The sequence below is a fragment of the Bubalus bubalis genome, chromosome 7, assembly GCF_019923935.1.
Source record: "Bubalus bubalis isolate 160015118507 breed Murrah chromosome 7, NDDB_SH_1, whole genome shotgun sequence".
NCBI classification, from domain to species: Eukaryota; Metazoa; Chordata; class Mammalia; order Artiodactyla; family Bovidae; genus Bubalus; species Bubalus bubalis.
The window spans coordinates 60639769-60666743 of NC_059163.1; the positions used below are offsets into that span (position 1 = coordinate 60639769).

Here is a 26975-nt window from a genome sequence, read left to right on the forward strand (position 1 = left end):
AAAGTTTAAGTCTTAAGATAGCAGGCAAATGAACTGCTTGACCATAAGTTTTAGTCTATTGCCTCATTTAGTTACTTAGTCCCAGTTCCACAGCATATTTGAAAGTTGTATTAACTATTTCAGGTTATATACCTGACCCAGTTCTACAAGAATTAAGTCATTAGCTACTGGAGTCACTGACCTTCAACACACCCTGAAAGGAGAATGGAGCCCTCTGTATTCTGGGTAACCTGGTGGGATAGGCCTTCATGTAAATTTTATGAACCTGGATTTTTGCATCTTTCCATACTTAGAAAAGCACTAAAGTCATTAAGATACCTGTTCCTGGTGACCAGAAGCAACTTTCTACTGAGATGCATCGTTTATTGCATGCTCATTACTTTGCCGAAATCACATACATACCCATCTCCCCCCTACCTCTTGGAACAGTTTCTCAGAGCTCTCTGAGAGGCTGTCTCCTGGGCTACAGTCCACAGTAAGACACCAAAAAACATGATTCATAGCTTTTACACTGTGTGTGTTTTTGTTGTTGACATACTATACTAATGCAACGTCCCAAAGTGATCAAATATAAGTTACTAATGTGACTAGTGAAAAATTATTTTCTGAATCATCTGGATTTTTTTTTAACATGTTCAAATGAATTTCCATCCCCACTGCAGCTCCTCTAATGAAGTGTCTCCATCACCTGCAGTAGGACACATCCCTGGGCAGTAAGGGTCTCCTCCCTGTTAGAATGGCCTCATCCTGACCACTCCCTCTAGAACTTCAGAGACCCGCAGGGAAGCCACTGACCACATACAGCTGCTGAGCACCTGAAATGTGGCCAGTCTGAATCAGGATGTGTTATGAGTATAAAATATACACTGGACTGTGAAGACTTAGTGTGAAAAAAGGATATAGGATAACTCAGTAATTTTTATTTTGCTTATATGTTGAAATGATGCTTTGGTTATATTGCTTGTATGTTGAAATGATGCTTTGGATATAAAGTGACTTAAATAAAATACATTCTTAAATTTTGTGTTGTTGTTTCCTTTTACTTTTTAAAATGTAGTTGGAAAATTTAATTGCATTTGTGACTTGTACCTGTGGCTCCTATTACATTTCTTTTGCACAGCCCTGGTCAAGACTCTCAGCTTCTGGGTCTTATGCATTTAATCAATAAATTCACTGTAATCACAGAGAAGGCAATGGCAACCCGCTCCAGTACTCTTGCCTGGAAAATCCCATGGATGGAGGAGCCTGGTAGGCTGCAGTCCATGGGGTCACTAAAAGTTGGACACGACTGAGCGACTTCACTTTAACTTTCCACTTTCATGCATTGGAGAAGGAAATGGCAACCCACTCCAGTGTTCTTGCCTGGAGAATCCCATGGACGGAGAAGCCTGGTAGGCTGCAGTCCATGGGGTCGCACAGAGTTGGACACGACTGAAGCAACTTAGCAGCAGCAGGGTCTCTAAAAAAGACTGGTGATAAAAAGATATAAATAATATGACTTCTGATCTCAAGGAGCTTCTGGTTAGCGGGGGGGGGAAAAAAACATTTTAAAAGGAATTAAAACAATATGATACATGCTATTAAAGTAGAAAATTTTCTAGTCATTGGCATGGGGGGACAATTTAAGGGCACACCACACAGAGGGCACAGTGAGTCTGGAGACTCAGGGGAATAAAAATAATCTATTTGGGAAACTGAATGTACATTGTTGTTACTGAGTCACTAAGTCATGTCTGACTCTTTCCGATCCCATGGACTGTAGCCTGCCAGACTACTCTGTCCATGGGCTTTCCCAGGCAAGAATACTGGAGTAGGTTGCCATTTCCTTCTCCAAGGGATCTTCTGGACCCAGGGATCAAGCCCATGTCTCCTGTATTGCAAGTAGATTCTTTAACACTAAGCCACCAGAGAAGCCCACAAATGTAGATTATAAAGGCTAAAATAGGCTGCCTGTGGAGGATGGGACAGGACTCGGTAGTAGACTGGGGTGGGGAATGGGGGAAATGGAAGAGAACCTCACATTCCAGGCTGAGAAGTACAAAACGTGTCTTGTGGATTAAAGAGTCGGTTTGTATTTCAGAGATATCACAGCAGTAATACGATGGAGGAGGTCCGGGGACGGAGGGGTTGATGTTGGGAAGGAGGAGGAGATGAAGGTAAACAGGCCAGCAAGATAATCTACTGCATAGTCAAGATAACAGTAATATAGACTAGGACAGACGGCACAGACTGAAGAAATATTTAGGAGGAAAATCCGCAGGTATCTGGGATTTAGTGGATGCTAAAGGTGAAGAAAAGGAAACAGGATTACTAAGATGAAGTGAAGTGAAAGTCGCTCAGTCATGTCCAACTCTTTGCTACCCCATGGACTATAGAGCCCATGGCATTCTCTAGGCCAGAATACTGGAGTGGGTAGCCTTTCCCTTCTCCAGGGGATCTTACCAACCCAGGGATCAAACCCAGCTTTCCTGCATTGCGGGTGAATTCTTTACTGGCTAAGCCACAAGGGAAGTCCAAGAATAACTGGAGTGGGTAGCCTATCCCTTCTCCAGGGAATCTTCCCGACCCAGGAATCGAAATGGGGTCTCCTGCATTGCAGGTGGATTCTTTACCAACTGAGCTATCTGCAAAGCCTTGGTTTCTAAGATGATGTGAGATAAATACAAGGTGTCTGCTCAAAATGTTTGCTATCAGAAGGAATTCTTAAGAAATGATACTAAGTTGAGTGGCTGTACTGAAATGAAATTGCTTTCAAAATGCACCAGCGGCTAAGTGCCCAGATCAATCAGGTATCCTGTTAGAGGTCCCTGCCCTCATCAGGTTTACTCCTGCTCAGGGTACCTGCAGTGCTGGGATGGGGGAGACTGCTAAGAATTCAGGGAGGAGAAAGGGGATATTTGGGAATCTGAAAAAAACTTCTTAGAAAGCAAGGCCAGGTCGAGGATGGCCTGTTTATTTTGGGAAGAATGGCGGATGAAGGTGGAAAGACAGCTGGGATCATATTACAGAGGGAGCCTGTGAGCAGCAGGGAGCCATTGTAAGGTTTTAAGCAAAGAAACTGACAACCTTACATTTAAGTAGGGTTACTCTGGTGATGTATAGGAAAACTCAAGTAGGATGATGGTGTAAGGCAGTTCTGCTGACACTCTTTTACCAAATCCAGTAAATGTTGAACCCTCTTCCCAAGCCCCGGGGACTTAAAAATAAGTGAGGACTAGTCTCTTCCTCTAGGACTTGCAACCTATTGTGGGTAAGCCGAGAACAAGATCAGTTAGGATTGTCTTTGCTCATTTGATTTTTTGAAGCAATGAGTATTAGATCAGGGGCTTAGCGGTGAGAATGGACAGAAAGCATCTGAAAGCAAGATGGATGGCCCGTGGACATATAATTAAAGCCCTTTATTTACTGGTCCTGTACCACCTGCTTTTACCCCAATCGTCTTTATTTTTCCCCATTTCTTTCCCTGTTCTTCCTTTCTACCCTCTTTTCCATAGCCAAGGGCACTTACTGAACATTGGCCAATCAAATAACCTCTTACTTACATACCCTGTCCTTCCCTGAGCCAAGTATGCTTTCTCCTCTGAGTAGGCTTGACATTCTTTTCATTCAATGGTCCCATCTCTGAGAAGTCAACTAGGTATATATCACACATGAAATTAGCTTAAGTTCACATAATCAGACAGGCTGATGCATTTTCATTAAAAATCTTATTTTAGGGACTTCCCTGGTGGTCCAGTGATAAAGAATTTGCCTTGCAATGCAGGGGACATGGGTTTGATCCATGGTCGGGGGACTAGGAGCTCACATGCCAAGTGGCAACTAGGCCTGTGCACCACAACTACTGAGCCTACACTCTAGAGCCCAGAAGATGGAACTACTAAAGCCCATGCGCCCCAGAGCCTGTGCTTGGCAACAGGGAAGCCAATGCAAAGAGAAGCCCATGTACTGCAACTAGACAAAGCCCACATGCAGCAACCAAGACCCAGGGCAGCCAAAAACAATCTCCAGTTCAGTTCAGTTCAGTCGCTCAGTTGTGTCCGACTCTTTGCCACCCCATCAATTGCAGCACGCCAGGCCTCCCTGTCCATCACCAACTCCCAGAGTTCACTCAAACTCATGTCCATCGAGTTGGTGATGCCATCCAGCCATCTCATTCTCTGTCGTCCCCTTCTCCTCCTGCCCCCAATCCCTTCCAGCATCACAGTCTTTTCCAATGAGTCAACTCTTCGCATGAGGTGGCCAAAGTACTGGAGTTTCAGCTTCAGTATCAGTCCTTCCAAAGAACACCCAGGACTGATCTCCTTTAGAATAGACTGGTTGGATCTCCTTGCAGTCCAAGGGACTCTCAAGAGTCTTCTCCAACACCACAGTTCAAAACCACCAATTCTTCGGCACTTAGCTTTCTTCACAGCCCAACTCTCACGTCCATACATGACCACTGGAAATGCCATAGCCTTCACTAGATGGACCTTTGTTGGCAAAGTATTATCTCTACTTTTCAATATGCTATCCAGGTTGGTCATAACTTTCCTTTCAAGGAGTAAGCGTCTTTTAATTTCATGGCTGCACTCACCATCTGCAGTGATTTTGGAGCCCAAAAACATAAAGTCTGACATTGTTTCCCCATCTATTTCCCATGAAGTGATGGGACCGGATGCCATGATCTTCATTTTCTGAATGTTGAGTTTTAAGCCAACTTTTTCACTCTCCTCTTTCACCTTCATCAAGAGGCTTTTTACGTTCCTCTTCACTTTCTGCCATAAGGGTGGTGTCATCTGCATATCTGAGGTTATTGATATTTCTCCTGGCAATCTTGATTCCAGCTTGTGCTTCTTCCAGCCCAGCATTTCTCATGATGTACTCTGCATATAAGTTAAATAAGTAGGGTGACAATACACAGCCTTGACGTACTCCTTTTCCTATTTGGAACCAGTCTGTTCCATGTCCAGTTCTAACTGTTGCTTCCTGACCTGCATACAGGTTTCTCAAGAGGCAGGTTAGGTGGTCTGGTATTCCCATCTCTTTCAGAATTTTTCCACAGTTTATTGTGATCCACATAGTCAAAGGCTTTGGCATAGTCAATAAAGCAGAAGTAGATGTTTTTCTTATTTTAAATAAAAAAAAAAATAAAGGAAATACTAGAAAACAGTTTGCCAAACAGGCATAGAGATAAAAGTACATGACACTGTTAAAGTGTAACTCCACAGTCTATCAACTTAGTTCAATAAAGATTTAACCCTAAATGGCTTACTATGTGTCAGCTACTTGATTACTGGGATAAGTTGAATAAGACACAATTCCAGTCCTGAGAACTTTGAGACTTTATAGACAGGTGATGAAAAATTCATCTAAGCAGATATCTCTTAACTGCTGATTCTAGTCTGTACCATGATTTCTTACTTGCACCATCTTCCTGCTTCTGCCATCACTTCCCACCCCTTAGAGGCTCCCTAAACTCGTTAAACATAAATCATATCATGTTCTCTTACTGAGGAAAACTGTAAGTCCTTAATCTCAGTCCGTAAATTTCCATATGATCTGCCTTTGATGTCGTCTCCTACAATCATTTCCCTTACTCAACTCAACTCTATTACCGCTTGGCCTTTTAACAAGACCAGAATGTTCTGAATACATTCTCATCCAAAACCCATTTTCTGGTTCCCTATGCCTGGGATTTTCTTTCTAAAACATCTGCATGATTTTCTCTATCACTTTCTGGAGATATCTGCTCAAAGGCTATCTTATGACTGAGTCCTTCTCTGACCACCCAGTATTCCCTACCTCCTTTTATCATGCTTTACTTTTAAAAAAATCTTTTATTCAATAAAATGCATCTGTTACCACTGGAATTTACCATTTATTGTCTGCCTCTCTCAACAATATTCAAAGCTCCACAGAAAGAGGGTGATGATTTCTTCCTGTATTCCCAGCACTTGGAATGTTGTCTAGCATGTTGCTGATGGTCAACAAACACTTCTTAAATGAACCAGATGAATGACTGGGAGTTATGCACAGGGTTTTAGGGGATCAGGGTATGTGGCATAAGCTGAGAGAAACAGGGCTATCAGAGAATGATTCTTTAAGCAGATAATGGTTGGGCTGAGACTTCACCATTCAACACATTGTTTTGGAGTGTTACTATGAGCCAGGCATTATTCTAGGATCAGGAAATGTAGCTGTCATGAAGACAGACAAGTCTCTGTACTTGTGGAACAATCTTGAGAGAAAGATTGTTTCTTGCTTCTTGAAGAAACATGAGTAAACAAGAAAAATATCCAACACTGACATATGCTATGCAAAGAACTAGAACAGGATGATATAAAAGAGAGCACACCTAGGGGCTTATTTTAGATTGAGTCATTACAGAAGCATCTCTAGGAAATGACATTTCAGCAGAGACTTGAAGAACAGTAAGAAAGCACCCATGTAAAGATGAAGCAGTAAGCACTCCTACAGAGAGAACAGCCAGCCAGTGCAAAATCCTTAAATGGGAATAGGCTTGAGGTGTTCAAGGAACCAAATGGAAAGACACACAGTTGCAGAGAAGTGGGCAAGAACAAGAGGGGCACGACTTAAGGTGAGGCAGGAAGAATCTCCATGAGTGGGACTTAGGAGGTGAAGCAGGGCAAGCACCAGAAGAAAAGCACTGTAGACAGTGAGAACAGCAAAGGCAAGAGGGCATGAAATAGCCTGGTATGTCTGAGTAATTCTAGGAAATACATTTCTCCTGGGTCCAATGCAGAGAGATGGAATTCAGGACATGGTACAGGTAAACTATTTTTTTTTTTTTTTTCATGAAGCTTCTGGCACATTCTCCTGCAGTTGGAAAAGAGAACCATTTCTTTATGGTTCCAAGAACCATTCACAGCAAGCTCAACACAGCCTCAGGAAGGTCTATAATCAACCTATAAGGAAAGACTATGCTAAGAGGTATATTCTTAGATTCAGATATTATGTGCTTGAGCTTAGAAGCTTGGAAGGTAAAAAGCAAATACAACCTCAGATTTGTAAGCTGTCACAACCCATTTTACATAGTGAAGGATCAGAAAGTGAAAGTGAAAGTCACTCAGTCTTGTCCGACTCTTCCTGACCCCTTGGACTACATAGTCCAAGGCCGGAACACTGGAGTGGGTAGTCTTTCCCTTCTCCAGGGGATCTTCCCAGCCCAGAGATTGAACCTAGGTCTCCCTCCTTGCACGCAGATTCTTTACCAGCTCAGCCACAAGGGAAGCCCAAGAATACTGGAGTGGGTAGCCTATCCCTTCTCCAGGGGATCTTCCCAACCCAGGAATTGAACTGGGGTCTCCAGCATTGCAGGCGGATTCTTTACCAACTGTACTATGAGGGAAGCCTGTGAAGGATAAGGGGATGGGTTAAATCACTCGCAGTCAAGAGCTGGGAGTCAATTCCATGTCACACTTTACCCAATGCTGTTCCCCCTGCTGTGAGACTCTCATCAATGGATTCAATATACTTGCCTAGAATGATCCTTGTCATTAATTTCTTTTAGGGACCTTGCCTTCTACATTTTTCCTTTGGCTTTATTTCTCTTCTCCTGTAAATGCTTATAATTTAGAAAATGTGTATTTTTCCCCCTTCGGCTAATCCTAATCAGTTTCATGTTTTATGGCAGCTGTTCTGCAGTTCAATCTTCTACTAACAAAAGTGATGAAAACCCAAATAAACTCAAAAATGGGATCAATATACTTAGACATATTTCTTTATACTAAGTGAATCCCCAAGGAACGTCTTAGAATTTGGAAACTTTGACAAATCATCTTTTTTTTTTTTAAACAGTTGAGACCCTGTTATTAGTAGAACCCAAGGAATACTTGGGTTATATACTGAGTCCCCAAGGAATGTCTTAGTCTTTGGAAACTGACATTTTTTTTTTTTTTTTTAACAGTCCAGACCCTGTTATCGGTAGAACCAGAGCCCTTGTATAAAGTAGTGCTGATTTCACAACAAGGAAGCTAGGGTCATAGTTTTTCAAGTAAACAGTGACTTACGAGTAACTCTTCAATATTTGTGTTGTATTAGCTTGTTGCTGATGGACACTAAGCATTAAGATTAAAGTTATTTAGAAGCTATTATTTTACACATCATATTAGAAGGCATTATGAGGTATACCAAGATGGAATATTTACAGCTGACTCCTGAATAACAGAGGTTTTAACTTCATGGGTCCACTTATGTGTGGCTTTTTTTTTTACTAGTAAGTTCTATAGTATGAAATGATCCATGGTTGACTGAATCTGCAGATATGGAGAGATGGCAGATACAGAGGGACTGTGGATGCAGAGGGCTGACTGTAAATTTACACGTGGATTTTCAACTGTGAAGAGGGTCAGCGCCTCTAACCCCTGCATTGTTCAAGGGTCAACTGTATTCAGGAAGAAACAAATGAAGGGTGAAATTTTCTTCCATTAATGGCACATTTTGTACTCTTACACTACAAACCTCTAGTCCATACTCCTTACTTAACAATGTAAACATGCAGTTCGGATAGAAGTTAAGATGTTCACTGCGAATGAGGTTAACAAATTCTCACTACATAATGCTATCTGTTGCAGGAGACATTTACTTCAAAAAATTTTGGATGTTAAGGATATGACCAATGTCTCCTAGTACTTCTCTATAAGATGGCCAAATTGATGGTGTCTACAATGCCATGTTAATGAATTTCAGCAATGATGTGCACAGTTATAGCCTCTTGAAATGCTGATATTTTTTCTTGGTAAATGGTAAATTCTGAAATGCTTGGGAAAAAGGACATTTGACAACGTGAATAAAAACTAAAAGGTGAAAAGGAAGGCAAGGACTAGTCAAGATGCTAAAAATAAGTACTTGTGAGAGAGCTGATCCCAATTTGTACTTTTTTTCGGGCTGTGCTGCACAACTTGTAGGATCTTAGTTCCCTGACCAGGGACTGAACTCATACCCTCGGCAGTGAAAGCATGATGCTCTAACCACTGGACTGCCAGGGAAGTTCCAGTTGCAATTTTCAGATGCACAACGTTCCTAGAGATGCCAGTGTGAAGGCAGGTGCTTTGCAACCTTCGCCTTTTTATGTTAGTGGAGGTTAGTAACAAAGCAGATAAACATGGTTCAAAGAAAAAGATGAGCCAATAATGAGTAGGGTCCAAGCAGCAGAGAGTAAAAGTGCAAAACCTCAAAAATGATGAAATATTTTACTTCTGTTTTCCAGTGTTTCTTTTCATCCATGCTTAAAGAAATGACATTTTCCAGAGCTTAAAACTTGTCTTTTATAACACCTAAGTTGTGACAAGAAACAAACATTAGTTGTTTAGCTGATAAAGTTAAATGTGAAATTAATATCATAGTTACCTGAAATTCTAATCCATAGTTTTCTCTGCAGAATTCTCTCAATTTAGGATACACATTTTCTTTTAGTGCCTGTCTTTCTGCTCCCGTGTCTGTGGTAGAAAAGCAAACACACAGAAGGTGAGTTATGTCCACGTATGTAAAAGAAAGCAGAAAAAAAAGAAAGCTTACAAATAAACATGAATATAATCAAGCTGGGGTGGTACACTGTGAAATGATGGGATATTTATCTACTGGAGGGGACTTGTTCTTCACAGACCAGGGAGAGCCGAGATCCCTCTACCAGCCATACAGGATGGATGGGAGCCCCCTGGTAAGTTCTGCGGGTGCTGGCAGAGCTGAGAATTCACAGCTAATTCCCTAGACCGATGGAGACCCTCACATCGATCTCTTAATAGCCACAACCACACTGACTTTCAAAGAGGTAAAAGGAAAAATCATAGGACTACCGGGTGTATCTCCACGGAGTATAAATGTTCCAATACACACAAACATATTAGTTACTGATTTCCCAAAACATCTAGACTCTATCATTTCCTAAAGCATTTAGAAACAATAGCATCTGTGCAATCAGCACAATAATGAGGAGGGACAAACTGCAGGAGTCAACATCTAAAAACTAGCAGATTCCACACATGGTACTTGGAAACGAGCCAGTGGTTCAATAGTAATATCTCCCACTCTGGGCTTAGGGAGCTGTTACATCAGAGAGGGGACTGCATTACCTGTGCCACAGTGTGTAAAAGCTTCAAAATTAAATATTTAAAAATTATCTATGTCATTAAAAATACAAGAAGAAACAGAGAACCCGAACCAGAAGAACCACAAAATACGTATGTATTTAATGTTGAATATTCTGCCCAGAAAAGGATTCAAGATTCCATCTGTGCTGGACGATGCTCCATATTAGTGATGATGCTATAAGATGCTTACAGCAAAGACAGACTTTCCCTCTCCAAGTAACTTCAGATGGAGATGAGAATCAGAGCTTTTCAAAATTAGGTTAATGTGTTATCTCATGAAAAGGACCATTTGCTAAATGTACCTCAATCCCAGCCATAACCATGAAACATCTGCATGCCACATTTATAACTGAGGAGCCAATTTAAAAGACTGTCCTTGTTATTCTCTAACAACATCTGTGCATACAAACTCAACCATATGCCACATTGACCTACTCTACTTTCCTACTGTTCTCAAGCCTGTTTTGAGAGGCAAACAACCAGTCCTGAGAGTCTGAGATGCAGCGGCAGTTCAATACAAGGGAACCAAAGATTCTATACAAGGTCTTTGAGATTACCCTGTGATCCAAACAAGTAGAGTCTTTTTCCACCACGGATCCAACATGGACCTAAGTCCACAGGATAAGCGGGAGGACCACGCTTGAGGAGGGCACACCCAAACAGTGACCAGGTGCTGTTATGGCACCAGTGGGGGCGGAGAACTAAGCTTTCACATGATTTATATAATCTTGGCATCACATGCCCATCCTCCTTCACCCTGTTTTAAGGGTTGAAAATATGAACTCTGCAGTAAAACTGATAATATTCAATCTCTCTAAAAGGCTACAGATGTTCAAAACCAGATAACAAAAAGTCACTTGAAAAATGAAGTATTACCTGATGTGAAATCTGGGAGTATATTAAATAAAGATTACTGGTAAAATATTAAAAAAACTGTATCCTAATAATACATAAAAAATATGAAATGAAGAGCAGAAATCTGCTTCTTAAAATTGTTATTACTGTAAATTTTATTCCTGGGTACTGAGACCTAAATGTGTCTCAGTAAGAAGGCTAAGGCAGAAATCCAGTATCTAATTACTAACATTCATCATGAGAAATGCTGGACTGGAAGAAACACAAACTGGAATCAAGACTGCAGGGAGAAATATCAATAACCTCAGATATGCAGATGACACCACCCTTACGGCAGAAAGTGAAGAGGAACTAAAAAGCCTCTTGATGAAAGTGAAAGTGGAGAGTGAAAAAGTTGGCTTAAAGCTCAACATTCAGAAAATGAAGATCATGGCATCCAGTCCCATCACTTCATGGGAAATAGATGGGGAAACAGTGTCAGACTTTATTTTTCTGGGCTCCAAAATCACTGCAGATGGTGACAGCAGCCATGAAATTAAAAGACGCTTACTCCTTGGAAGGAAAGTTATGACCAACCTAGATAGCATGTTCAAAAGCAGAGACATTACTTTGCCAACAATGGTTCGTCTAGTCAAGGCTCTGGTTTTTCCTGTGGTCATGTATGGATGTGCGAGTTGGACTGTGAAGAAGGCTGAGTGCTGAAGAATTGATGCTTTTGAACTGTGGTGTTGGAGAAGACTCTTGAGAGTCCCTTGGACTGCAAGGAGATCCAACCAGTCCATTCTGAAGATCAGCCCTGGGATTTCTTTGGAAGGAATGATGCTAAAGCTGAAACTCCAGTACTTTGGCCACCTCATGCGAAGAGTTGACTCATTGGAAAAGACTCTGATGCTGGGAGGGATTGGGGGCAGGAGGAGAAGGGGACGACAGAGGATGAGATGGCTGGATGGCATCACTGACTCAATGGACATGAGTGTGAGTGAACTCCGGGAGTTGGTGATGGACAGGGAGGCCTGGCGTGCTGCGATTCATGGGGTCGCAAAGAGTCGGACACGACTGAGTGACTGATCTGATCTGATTGAGTTCTTACTGTAGACTGGTAGTGTGCTAAGTATTTTTATGTGCATTTTCTTAGTCACTTCTGTCAACAATGAAATAGGTAAGATTACTAGTCCATTTTTTGTATTAGATGAAACAAATATAAAGCGGTTAAGAGACATGCTTGAAGACATATGACCACTAAGTTGGAGAACCTGGATTTGAATCTAGAGAGCTAAATGTCACACTTTGCTCTAGCCATGGAAAATATGTAACTGTGCAAAGAATATTTGAAAATGACAAGTGCAATAACTTCCGTGAATGATTAAGGGATGCCAAAGTCCTGATACTTATGAAACAAAAAATCTGAGTTATCTACTTCTCTTTAACTCGGATGCAAGCCAAGCTCATCTCTCAGTTGTACCTTATCTTGCTGTTTCCATACTTGCCTCCATCCATCTATTCTCCACAGAGCAGCCAGCCCAATCTTGTAAGAACAAATCTGATCACATCACTCTCTCATTTAAAATCCTCCAGGATCTCTTCATGGAACTTGAGATGAAATCCCCAAGCCTTACCTTGAATGTCCTCTCCCTCCCTAAGCTCATTTCTTACCACTTGTCTAGTTCACATCACTCCAGCAGCACCGGTGTTCATTTGGTTTCTGGATTACATTTTCACTCGTGACCTTTGCTCTAGCCATGACTTCCTCCTGGAATGCTCAATCCCATGATCATCTCATGGCATCTCCTGTCAGTCAAGTGTCAGCTTTAATGCCACCTCCTCAGAGAGGTCTCCCCTGAGCCCTCCAGCTACAGAAGCCCTCTCTATCACACTACCTTCTTCAAATTCTCTGCACATTACTCATCACTATTGGTGACAGCTGTTTACCATCTGTCTCTCCCACCTGCCACATGAATTCAATGGGACTCAGAACCTTTTTCTGTCTCTTTCACTGCTGCATCCCCAGTGACGAGAATCATGCTCAGTTAAGGAAGGAGTAAATGAAAAAAAAAAAAAAATCCACAAAAGGACAAGCGATAAAACTGAGCTGACAGACAATGCTTCTCTGAAATTACCTCGGAAACAGAAAGGTTTCATACATTACAATGTGTCATTGGTTGGATATAGAATCAACACTGTGAAATTCCGGGAAATAAATTATAGGGTTTAGAAAGTTGGCTTCATGAAGAAAGTGATCAGAACTAAAATACTGATGTCTTTCCTGGTTTCTGTGTTTCTGGCAAAATACTAATATTTTATCAAATTATGTTGTATGTTTCTAAAAATGTGAGGGAAGTGTATGATAGACATTCTGTGTTATTACTTATAGTACAAAAGTGACTCAGATTTTCCTATATTTGTATTAATACTGGATGACTGGTTCTGGAAATGGAAAAGTAATTAAAATAGAATGGATTCATTATGTTGGGTGACAGATAAGCTGGCTTAATTATACAAAAAACCTGATTCATACTGACAGCAAATCCGGATGGTTAGCAATTAAAAAAACACTAGAATGTCATGGACAGGAAAAATTAATTCACAGAAAGTTGCCCATAAAAAGGGACCTCTTAAAAAAGTGTAGATCAAGACAAAGTGTGTAATCATTTATTCTTCACCATCATTGTGTTCATTTGTATCTGCCCACCTTTGAAAAGATGTAAAACACTTTAGTAGCACTATAGAGGTTTATAAAGAGTTGCTTTCTGAATAATTCCTCTCTGATTTCAGAATTAATGATGGTCTCTGTGCAGTATCTGAATTACCTTTAGGAGGAATACTAGTTGAGGGAGAATGATCAGTCAATATCATTATCCAACTTCAAGTAGGGTTTAGATTAATTCCAAGTTTTTATTAAAAATAAGAGTGCCAAAATGACCACGTTGGATTGGAACTTCTTACCACCCCCACTACCACACTTGAGGGGATGGACCTTAGGTGAAGTCACTTCCTTCTTGGCAGCTCAGAAAACTTATTTGGGATATACCTGCAGCTGTCATTCCAGCCGGGTTTCCCAAGTTTCCCTACATCTCTTCTTGCCTGGATCCTCCCCGCTTTTCCTGGCCCCTTAGCCAGTAAACACTGAACATCCTATCTGACTTCTGTCATCTGGGTTGATTTCCTGTTTGGCGGCTTCCCAGAGGCTGCCCCATCCCCATGCCCTCCAAGTCTTCTGTGACCAACCAGTCACCCTTACTGTTCCTCATTTCAATGTCACTAAATCCTGTCAATTTCATCATAACCATCTCTGAATCTGGCTATGCTTTTTTTTTTCTAATCTCTATTTTTGTACTCATCATCTCAACTCTAAGAGTCCAAAAGTCTCCAATTTCATTGATCTGTTACTTGTCTCTCCTCATTGCAGTCTTATGCTCCACAGAACTGCTGGAGATACATGCTAAGACAAAACAAAAGTGAAAACTAATTTGATCACTAAAAGCCTTGACTGGCATCTGTTGGCCTAGAGGGTGAAGGCCAGAATGTTCAGCAGATGTAAATGTATCTCTGACCTAAGTTTCATCTTCTACCACTGTTCACCATGCACCCTCCAGAGTATTTTTCAGATATTACTTGAACCTTGTCTTTACACATACTGCTTTCCATGCTCAGAATTCCCTATTTACTGCATCCCATTGTTTGGCAGACTCAGACCCTCCTGAGTCCCAATCAAAAGCACCACAATTTGCGAACTCTTACTGGTTAGAGACAAGCATATCCTGGTCACCTCACAGCACTTTGCTCACCCCTATATAACACCATACATTATGCTTTATTATAATATTTGTAACTTATTTTTAGTCTGTCTCCCCCATTAAACTTGTGAATTCATGAAAGGCAGAAACATCCTCATACATCTTTATATCACAGAAAATAGAGCAGACCCCAGCACATAGCTAGGACTCAATAAATGAAAGAGAAAATAGATGCTACTATAATTAAAACATTAATTAAACTCAAAGAATTATTTTATCTCCATAAAGTTAACATAAATAAAAATTCAACTTTATCTTAAATTAACAGTTGACTATGTTAATAGGATTAACAGCAATGTGTGAATCTGGAGTGATGTCAGAAAATAATGACAAAGTAGGGAGAAGGCAATGGCACCCCACTCCAGTACTCTTGCCTGGAAAATCCCATGGACGGAGGAGCCTGGTAGGCTGCAGTCCATGGGGTCGCTAAGAGTCGGACACGACTGAATGACTTCACTTTCACTTTTCACTTTCATGTATTGGAGGAGGAAATGGCAACCCATTCCAGTATTCTTGCCTGGAGAATCCCAGGGATGGCGGAGCCTGGAGGGCTGCCGTCTATGGGGTCGCACAGAGTCGGACACGATTGAAGTGATTTAGCAGCAGCATGGCATAAGAAGAAGTTTACTTAGCAAATACTTTTCCTAATTAGCAATAATAAAACTGGACAGAATTATGAAAAGAAGCATTTTAATGTAAATTAACCAAAGACCAAGGGCATAAAACAAATTGGGACATGATTATTAATCAAAAGCAACTGAACTTCGGATAAGAATAGTGGAGTCTGTCAGATTCTTGCCTGGGGTTTCTCCCATCCCTCCTTAACCACTCCCTCTCTTAGACTCCATGTCAGAGAGGGTCAGCTGTGAACATCAGCATCTTTACTGTCACAGAAAGCTCGCCTATTTGCAGCTGAGCATGGGAAAACTCCATGCCCGTGAGCGCTGTTAGCAGCAGTAGCAGTCTCAGAAGCGGACAAATGGGGAAGCCCAGTGGCTCAGCTAGCCTTTGGCTTCACTCAAATTTTACAAGGAAATCAATGAAATAAACAGCCATAAGACAGTCTTGATAAGCTCTCTGAAAATTTCTGGCTGAAGAAGGCTCCCCACAGATATAAAAGATCAAAAGCTATCCACATGCTTCAGGCTGACTTTGAGCCTCATACATGGAGCATGGAAACATGAGAAGGCCTGGTGGAAAAGTAAAAGCTGAGACAGATTAAGACACTCTGCACTAAATTTGGCATATTTTGCACTTAATGAAATGAAAATCCATGTCAAAAGTTAAGGAATGCAACTAAAGCAATGGCTAGAGAGAAATCTATACCTGAGAACACCTACAGCAGAAATGCAAGTCTCAAACTGGTAACTTAGGATTCCACCTTAAGAAACTAGAAAAAGATGAAAGAAAGAAGACATACATATGGCCAATAGGCACAGAAAAAGACGCTCAGCATCACTGATTATTCAGTTCAGTTCAGTCGATCAGTCGTGTCTGACTTTTCGCGACCCCATGAATCGCAGCATGCCAGGCCTCCCTGTCCATCACCAACTCCCAGAGTTCACTCAGACTCATGTCCATCGAGTCAGTGATGCCATCCAGCCATCTCATCCTCTGTCGTCCCCTTCTCTTCCTGCCCGCAATCCCTCCCAGCATCAGAGTCTTTTCCAATGAGTCAACTCTTCGCATGAGGTGACCAAAGTACTGGAGTTTCAGCCTTAGCATCATTCCTTCCAAAGAAATCCCAGGGCTGATCTCCTTCAGAATGGACTGGTTGGATCTCCTTGCAGTCCAAGGGACTCTCAAGATGCAAATCAGAACCACAATGAAATGTTACCTCACACCTGTCAGAATGGCTATTACTAGAAAGGCAACAAAGTAACTGCTGGCAAGGATGTAAAGAAGGGGAACCCTCATGCACTGTTGAGGTGAATGTAAATTGGTGCAGCCACTATGGAAAACCCTATGGAGATTCCTCAGAGAATTAAATAGAACTAATATGTGATCCAAATTTGCTGGCATATTGAGTGCAGCACTTTCACAGCATCATCTTTCAGGATTTGAAATAGCTCAACTGAAATTCCATCACCTCCACTACTAGCTTTGTTCATAGTGATGCTTTCTAAGGCCCACTTGACTTCACATTCCAGATGTCTGGCTCTAGGTCAGTGATCACACTATCGTGATTACCTGGGTTGTGAAGATCTTTTTTGTACAGTTCTTCTGTGTATTCTTGCCACCTCTTCTTAATATCTTCTGCTTGTGTTAGGTCCATACCATTTCTGTCCTTTATTGAGCCCATCTTTGTATGAAATGTTCTCTTGGTATCTCTAATTTTCTTGAAGAGATCTCTAATCTTTCCCATTCTGTTGTTTTCCTCTATTTCTTTGCATTGGTCGCTGAGGAAGGCTTTCTTATCTCTTCTTGCTATTCTTTGGAACTCTGCATTCAGATGCTTATCTTTCCTTTTCTCCTTTGCTTTTCACTTTTCTTCTTTTCACAGCTATTTGTAAGGCCTCCTCAGACAGCCATTTTGCTTTTATGCATTTCTTTTCCATGGGAAAGGTCAGTTTTCATTCCAATCCCAAAGAAAGGCAATGCCAAAGAATGCTCAAACTACCACATAATTGCACTCATCTCACACGCTAGTAAAGTAATGCTCAAAATTCTCCAAGCCAGGCTTCAGCAATACGTGAACCATGAACTTCCAGATGTTCAAGCTGGTTTTAGAAAAGGCAGAGGAAGCAGAGATCAAATTGCCAACATCCGCAAGAGAGTTCCAGAAAAACATCTATTTCTGCTTTATTGACTATGCCCAAGTCTTTGACTGTGGGGATTACAATAAACTGTGGAAAATTCTGAAAGAGATGAGAATACCAGACCACCTGACCTGCTTCTTGAGAAACCTATATGCAGGTCAGGAAGCAACAGTTAGAACTGGACATGGAACAACAGACTGGTTCCAAATACGAAAAGGAGTACGTCAAGGCTGTATATTGTCACCCTGCTTATTTAACGTATATGCAGAGTACATCACAAGAAATGCTGGGCTGGAAGAAGCACAAGCCGGAATCAAGATTGCCGGGATAAATATCAATAACCTCAGATATGCAGATGACACCACCCTTATGGCAGAAAGTGAAGAGGAACTCAAAAGCCTCTTGATGAAAGTGAAAGTGGAGAGTGAAAAGTTGGCTTAAAGCTCAACATTCAAAGTTGGCTTAAAGCTCAACATTCAGAAAACAAAGATCATGGCATCTGATCCCATCACTTCATGGGAAATAGATGGGGAAACAGTGGAAACAGTGTCAGACTTTATTTTTCTGGGCTCCAAAATCACTGCAGATGGTGACAGCAGCCATGAAATTAAAAGACGCTTACTCCTTGGAAGGAAAGTTATGACCAACCTAGATAGCATATTCAAAAGCAGAGATATTACTTTGCCAAAAATGGTCCGTCTAGTCAAGGCTATGGTTTTTCCAGTGGTCATGTATGGATGTGAGAGTTGGACTGTGAAGAAGGCTGAGTGCTGAAGAATTGATGCTTTTGGACTGTGGTGTTGGAGAAGACTCTTGAGAGTCCCTTGGACTGCAAGGAGATCCAACCAGTCCATTCTGAAGGAGATTAGCCCTGGGATTTCTTTGGAAGGAATGATGCTAAAGCTGAAACTCCAGTACTTTGGCCACCTCATGTGTAGAGTTGACTCACTGGAAAAGACTCTGATGCTAGGAGGGATTGGGGGCAAGAGGAGAAGGGGACGACAGAGGATGAGATGGCTGGATGGCATCACTGACTCGATGGACTGGAGTGTGAGTGAACTCTGGGAGTTGGTGATGGACAGGGAGGCCTGGCATGCTGCGATTCATGGGGTTGCAAAGAGTTGGACACGGCTGAGCGACTGAACTGAACTGAACTATGTGATCTGGCAATTCCACTACTGTGTGTTTATCAAAAAACTCAAACACTATTTAGAAAAGATATATGCACCCCTGTGTTCATTGACACATTATTTATAATATCTAAGATACGAATGTGACTTAATGTCCATTCGTAGATGAATGGATAAAGAAGATGTGGTATATATATATACAATGGAATATTACTCAGCCATAAAAAGAATGAAATCTTGTCATTTGCAACAATATGGATGGATCTACAGGGTATTACGCTAAGTGAAATAAGTTAGATAAAGACAAATACTATGTGATTTCACTTATATATAGAATCTAAAAGACAAAACAACAAACACAACAAATCAGAAAGAGTTAAAGATACCAGGAACAAACAGGTGACTGTCAGAGGAGATGGGATGGCGGGGTGGGGGTGAGAAATAGGTGAGTGAGATTAAAGAAGTACAAACTTCCAGCTACAAAATAAATGAGTCATGAGTATGAAGTATACAGTGTAAGGAATATAGTTAATAACTAAATAATGTCTTTGTGGTGACATACCACAACCAGACATTGCGGCGGTCATTCTCAGATGTACAGAAAAAAATCACTATGGTGTAATAAGAACTGACAGTGTTGCAGGTCAATTATATTTCGAAAACAAACATACAAACAAATTCACAGAAAAAGAGGTCAGATTTGTGGTTACCAGAGATGGGGTAGATGGAGGCGGGAGGTGAAGGGAGTCCAAAGTGCTACAGACTCCAAGACAGAGAAGTACTAGAGATGTAATGTACAACATAATAAAGATATTCAACACTGTTGTATGTTACATATAAAAGTTAAGAGAGTAAATCCTAAGAGTTCTCATCACATGCACAAAAAATAGTTTTTGATCTTTAACTCTGTATCTATATGAGATGACGGATATTCACTAACCTTACTGTAGTAATTATTTCATGATATAAATAAAATAATTATGCTATATGCCTTAAACTTATACTGTGCTGTAATGTCAATTTTATGTCAATAAAACTAGAAGGAAAAAAAACAAACAAACTTGAAACAGAACAAATTTAATCCAAAACTGAAGGAGGAAAATACAGAGTCAAAATCAATGAAATAGAAAATAGGGGAAAAAAATCCCATATAACCAATAAAGCCAAAAGTTAGCTCTCTGAATGCGTAGTACAATTTTACAAACTTCTAGCTAGGTTGATTAAGAAAAAAGAAGATGACAAACTATCATAATTTGGAATGAAATATAGCATAAAGATGCTACAGAAATTTTAAAAAGTTATAAGGGCATAAAATTATGAACAATAACTTTAGTTCTAATAATTCAAAAAACCTGGTTGAAATGACCAAATTCTACAAGCAGAAATTCTTGAAACTGACTCAAGGAAAAGAAAATATGAAGAAATCTAAAACAAATTAAAAAAATCTGAATTAGTTATTAAAAATCTTCCCAAAGAAAATCACCAGCCCAGAGAATTTAACTGATAAATTGTAACAATATGTAAAGAAATACCCCCTTACACATTCAGAAAATAGAGTAGAAGGAACACCTCAACTTATTCTTTAAGTCTATATCATCCTAAACCCCAAACCAGACATTTGCCAAAATCTAATACCCATTCAGGATAAAAACTCAGCCACGGAGAACAGAAAGGCATTTCTTGATTCTGATAAAGGCTACCTATACAGAACCTTACATTTAGCACTATGCTTCACAGCTTAAGACTGAATATTTTCCAGTTATGATCAGGAACACATTATCACTTCTATTCAACATTTTACTGGAGGTTGTAATCAGTGTAGTGAAGAACAAATGAAAAATAAAGGCACCTAGCATGCTGAAGTCTGTGGGGTCACAAAAAGTCAGACACGACTGAGCAACTGAACTGAACTGAGATTGAAAAGGAAAGAAAATTTATTTTCAGACAACATGGTCTTATATGTAGAAAATCCTGAGAAATTCAGAGAAAAATTATAATAACTAATAAATGATTTCAACAAGGTCACTGGATAGACTACCACAGTATTTCTTTATACTCACAACAAACAATTCAGAAATGAAACAGAAAAACTGCATTTACAATAGCATTAAAATATAAACACTGAAAAAAATTTAAGAAAAACAATGCAAGACATACATTGTAAAGTGTAAGACCTTGCTGAGAGAAAGATCTAAAAGGAGAGAGAGACATTTCATGTTTATGGATGGGAAGGCTCAATATTACTAGAATGGCAACCCTCACCAAATACAGGCTTGAGATTCTCCAAAGTGATCTGCAGACCCAACACAGTCCCTATCAAAATTCCAGCATATTTTGCAATTATGTTGTCATTGCCATTATTTAAATGAAGTTTTAAAGCACACCCTAGTCAATCTTGCTTATTATTCAATCTAAGTATACCAACTGGTATCAAACAGGGAAGACAGAGGGACTGAGCGTGGTTCTAGAACCAAACTCCCCGTGTCTGAATCCCAGCTCCTTCACCTGCTACCTGTGTGATCTCAGGCAAATTGTTAAGTCTCATTTTTTTCATTTGTCATATGGAATGAAAATTACTAGCATCAAGCTTATGAGGTTGTTGTCAAGATTAGGATGGAATCTTTCAACAACACCTGGCATGTGGTAAATGCTCAATAAGCACTGCAATTATCTAGCAAATAATTTGGGGAATCGAAGATTAAAGCATTTTTTTATTACTTATGAGAATTTTCAGCACTAAAAGATTAACAGTAAAGTAGCTACAACAATCATGATCTTGTCCCACACTGTATTTCTTAAAAAATGATCAAATTTTCAAGATATTTTTCAAAGCTTTAGGGAAAGCATAGTTGTTGCCAGTCCAGGTTCGATGCACGATACTGGATGCTTGGGGCTGGTGCACTGGGACGACCCAGAGGGATGGAATGGGGAGGGAGGAGGGAGGAGGGTTCAGGATGGGGAACACATGTATACCTGTGGCGGAGTCATTTTGATATTTGGCAAAACTAATACAGTTATGTAAAGTTTAAAAATAAAATAAAATAAAAAAAAAAAGAATAAAAAAAAAATACCACCAGGTTATCCAAATGCTTTTTTTTTTAAATTTTATTTTATTTTTAAACTTTACATAATTGTATTAGGTCATTTTGATATCCAAATACTCTTAAAAGTTCCCAGTAGAACTTCAATAGCTGTATTATTGCTACACTTCAATACATTTTAGGAAAAAAGGGTAAACTATAAAAGATAACAATGCTGGGCTTGTTTCTGGTAATATTGAGGAAAAGAAACCTGCACAAATATGACACTGACAACCCAAATATGGCATACAAATATTTAAAAATGTATCTTTTAAAACATGTCACATACTTTGAATAAAACCAAGCAATGCCCAAGACACAGTGAAAGCAGTAATCTCAGAAAATAAGGATTCTTCAAGGCCAGCTTTTGGCTATTTTCCACTAAATCCTGGTGATCTCTAGTGTTGATTTTTGTCTTCTGTGGGTCAGGGTACACTGGTCACAAAACATAGAACCCCAAAGTGATGAGTCTATCAGGAAACCCTTGTAAAAGGCCATGACCTCAGAGAGTCAAGGTCTTCAGTGTGAGAATCAATCAGAAATAAATCTTCATCACCAGGAAAATGTGCTGCCATATCATTTGCACTTGGCAGAAAAAACAATCTCCTTGATATTTGTAATCATGAGCTTGGCCTCTTGTAGATCAGCAGTGCAAATTAATCTTATTTAAAGTCTGGCAAATATCAAGCCTATAATTTATTTTAAAATGGTTTTGCATTTTGTCTATTAAAAATATATATGATGTTGAAACTTTGCATTTTATAAACTAGTATCTGGCTATTAGTATTCTACAGGAACCAGAGTTCTTGGTGACTATATATATATATATATATATATATATATATATATATATATATATATTTGTGTGTGTGTGACTTTTTGTATACTAAGGGCCATTTCAATGTTACAATCATTTTTAGAGTTGTTGTAACTGATGTGAATATCATTTCTTTTCAAATCTGTTCTGAGCCTATAGTGTTTGCTTTGTGAATATATAATATATGTGCATTGTATATATTCTGTATAGTTACATTGTACTGAAATATTAGCTCAATTGACACAAGTAAAGTACATATTGAGTACTTTTCCCCCTAGCCTGGTTGTTTAATATTTTTAAAAAAGGTTTAAACCTTTCAAAAAACAAAGATTTTTAAACTGGCCTTTATTACATGGTCACAAATCAAGTTGCAGTTAGAAAGGATGGGGAGGGAAAAAATAGTTTTGAGTGTCTTTGAATAGAAGCATAAGACTAAGGTTTGTTTGGTTCCCTTACCCTGTTCATTAAAATATCTAATTAACGCTAAAAAACAGAAAACAAACAAAAAAAAAAACTGCCCTGCTTTGGTAGTGACCCCTGGTGCTCCAGAAGCATAATCTCTAATGAGGCCTTAATGAATTTCAGCAAATTAAAATTTCAAAGAATATTAAGCCACATGTGCACACACACACACACACACACAAATCAATAAACACACAAGAAAACAAGGCACCATGATTAGAACCAGCTGAAACAAACAAAACAAAAATAGCTAAAACACATCCACACAGAAGAATTACTGAATTATCTGGAATATAGGTGCTTAAAGAAATGAAAGTTAGAATTGAATAAAACAATAGGAACAAGAAGCACACACAAAAATCAATAAAGCAGTCTTTTAGAATAATACAGCAGTACCTCTAGAAATAAAAAAAAAATAATTTAAATTAAAACTCAGTGGAATTGTTAAGTAGCTGAAAAAGACTAAGTGAACAGAAAGATAGATGGGAACAAATTATCCAGAATATAGTAGAAAGAAATGAAAAAAATCTGGAAAGTTGGCAGATTCAGATAATACAGTAAAATCTAACATTCATCTTTCAAGCTCCAGAAGGATGGAGAAGAGAGCTTAGAAAGAGGCAGTACTCAAATAAATAATGGCTAAATACTTCCTCAAATTTGTTGAAAGATTCCAGTCCTCATCTTTAGCAAGGCCAACAAATTCCAGACATTAATGAAGAATTACACACAAATATAGAAGTTGTATTTTATGGTGAAAATGAAGAACACCAAAGGAGAGTATCTTAAAAAAAAGCTGGAGAAAAAAAAAGGACAGATAACCTACAACATAATGACAATTATACTTTCAACTGACATGGCACCACCAACAGAAGCCAAAGATTGGAACACTATCTTTACTAGGCTGAAATAAATAGCAATGGTCAGCCTAGAATTAAATAGGCAGCAAAGTAATCTTTCAAACAAAAAGGGCAAAAGAAAATATTTTTAGAAAAGCAAAAAGTGAGTTTCCTGCCTTCTTTTTCTCCCTATCAATTATTTTATTTTTTCCCCAGTTTTATTGTGATATAATTGACATACCACAATTGACATATAGTTATGTACTGGTTTGGGCTTCCCAGATGGCTCAGCCATAAAGAATCCACCTGTCAATGCAGGAGACAGAAGAGATGTGGGTTTGATCCCTGGGTTGGGAAGATCCCCTGGAGGAGGAAATGGCAACCCACTGCAGTATTCTTGCCTGGATAATCCCATGGACAGAGGAGATGGGTGGGCTACAATCCATGGGTTGAAAAGAGACAGACATGACTGAGCACACACACAATGTATAGGTTTAAGGTGTACAGAATAAGGACTTGACTTTTCACAGTAAGTTTAATGAACACCCATTATCTCATACAGATTCAAAAATAAATCTAAAAAATTTGTGTGATAACAACTTTCAATTTACCCTTTAATATATAAAGTGCTAATTATATATATCATGTTGTATATTACACCCCTAGTACTTATTTATCTTAGAAATTTGTACATATTGACCATTTTCATCTATTGCTCACCCACCCCTGCCTCTGATAACCACAAATTTGGTCTCTTTTTCTATGAGTTTGTATGCTTGTTTTTGACATATAACGGAATACAACACCATGTTAGTTTCGGATACACAAAATTGTGATTTTTTTTCTATATCATTTCAAAATGATCACTCAGCTCAGTTCAGTTGCACAGTTGTGTCTGACTCTTTGCGACCCCATGGACTTCAGCACACCAGGCTTCCCTGTCCATCACCAACTCCCAGAGCCTACTCAAACTCATGTCCATTGCATCAGTGAAGCCATCCAACCATCTCATCCTCTGTTGTCCCCTTCTCCTCCCACCTTCAATCTTCCCCAGCATCAGGGTCTTTTCCAATAAGTCCGTTCTTCGCATCAGGTGGCCAAAGTATTGGAGTTTCAGCTTCAGCATTAGTCTTTCCAAAGAATATTCAGGACTGATTTCCTTTAGGATTGACTGGTTGGATCTCCTTGCAGTCCAAGGGATTCTCAAGGGTCTTTTCCAGCACCACAGTTCAAAAGCATCAGTTCTTCGGTGCTCAGCTTTCTTTATAGTCCAACTCACATCCATATATGACTACTGGAAAAACCATAGCCTTGACTAGATGGACCTTTGTTGGTAAAGTATTATCTCTGCTTTTTAATATGCTATCTAGGTTGGTCATAGCTTTTCTTCCAAGGAGCAAGTGTCTTTTAATTGCATGGCTGCAATTACCATCTGCAGTGATTTTGGAGCCCCCCAAAATAAAGTCTCTCAAGTGTTTCCACTGTTCCCCCATCTATTTGCCATGAAGTGATGGGACCAGATGCCATGATCTTAGTTTTCTGAATGGTAAGTCAACTTTTTCACTCTCCTCTTTCACTTTCACCAAGAGGCTCTTCAGTTCTTCTTCACTTTCTGCCATAAGGGTGGTGTCATCTGCATATCCGAGGTTATTGATATTTCTCCCAGCAATCATGATTCCAGCTTGTGCTTCATCGAATCCAGCATTTCTCATGATGTACTCTACATGTACGTTAAACAAGCAGGGTGACAATATACAGCCTTCATGTACTCCTTTTCCTATTTGGAACCAGTCTGTTGTTCCATATCCAGTTCTAGCTGTTGCTTCTTGACCTGCATACAGATTTCTCAGGAGACAGGTCAGGTGGTCTGGTATTCCCAGCTCTTTAAGGATTTTCCACAGTTTATTGTAATCCATATAGTCAAAAGCTTTGGCATTGTCAATAAAGCAAAAGTAGATGTTTTTTTCTGGAACTCTCTTGTTTTTCCAATGATCCAGAGGATGTTGGCGATTTGATCACTACATAAGTATTTAAGATACATCACCATACAGATATTACGTAATTTCTGACGATATTCCCCACACTGTACATTTCATACTTGTGGCTCACTTATTTTGCAACTGGAAGTTTGTACCTTTTAATCCCACTCACCTATTTCTTTCCTCTCCCTACACCCCTCCTCTCTAGCAAGCACCTGTTTCTTTTCTGTATCTGTAACTGTTTCTGTTTAGTTTGTTTTGTTTCTCAGATGTTTTGTTGCTGTTCATTTGTTTTCTCAGATGCCACATTGTAAGTGAAATTAAAAGCATTTGTCTTTCTCTGACTTATTTGAATTAGCATATGCCCTGTATGTCTACCCATGTTGTTGCAAATGGCAAGGTTTCATTCTTTTTTATGGCTGATTAATATTCAAATATATATATATCTCACATCTTTTTTATCCATTTATCTATTGATGGGTGCTTGGTTTGCTTTCATATCTTGCTTACTATAAGTAATGCTGCAATGGGTACAGGGGTACACAGATCTTTTCTAATTAGTGTTTTCATTTTCTTTGGATAAAATAGCCAGCAGTGAAATTTCTGGATCATAAGATTGTTCCATTGTTAATTTTTTGAGGAAATTCCATACTGTTTTCCCTGGTGGCTGCAGCAACTTACATACCCACCAACAGCGCACAAGTATCCCCTTTCCTTCACATCCTCACCAACACTTGGTGTCTTTCTGATAACAGCCATTCTGACAGGTATGAGGTGATATCTCATTGTGGTTTTGTTTTGTATTTCCTTGATGATTAGTGATGTTGAATATCTTTTCATGTGTCTGTTGTCCATCTGTATTTCTTCTTTTGAAAAATGTCTATTCAGTTCCTTTTCCCATTTTCAATCAGATTGTTTTTTGATGTTGAGTTGTGAGAGTATTTTGTAGATTCTGGATATAAAGCCCTTATCAGCTATTGTTGATAAATATCTCTTCCCATTTAGTAGGCGGCCTTTTCATTTTGTTGATAGCTTCCTTTGCTGTTCAAAAGATTTTTAGCTTGATGTACTCTCATTTTTTTCTGCTTTTGTTTCACTTGACTAAGGCAACATATTAAAAAAAATTACTAAGATCGGTGTGAAAGAATTACTGCCTATATTTTCTTCTGTATGCT

The 26975-nt window shown here is 39.4% G+C and overlaps 1 protein-coding gene across 2 annotated transcripts in view; it reads right to left on the minus strand.

Moving 5' to 3' along the window:
- Window positions 1-26975, minus strand: part of NWD2 (NACHT and WD repeat domain containing 2) — a 251527-nt gene that overhangs the window by 132662 nt on the left and 91890 nt on the right. For both annotated transcript variants that reach the window (XM_044946002.2, XM_025290187.3), the window contains one exon: window positions 9349-9437. In XM_044946002.2, the coding sequence (XP_044801937.2) occupies window positions 9349-9437 (89 nt within the window). The remainder of the gene's footprint in view (window positions 1-9348; window positions 9438-26975) is intronic.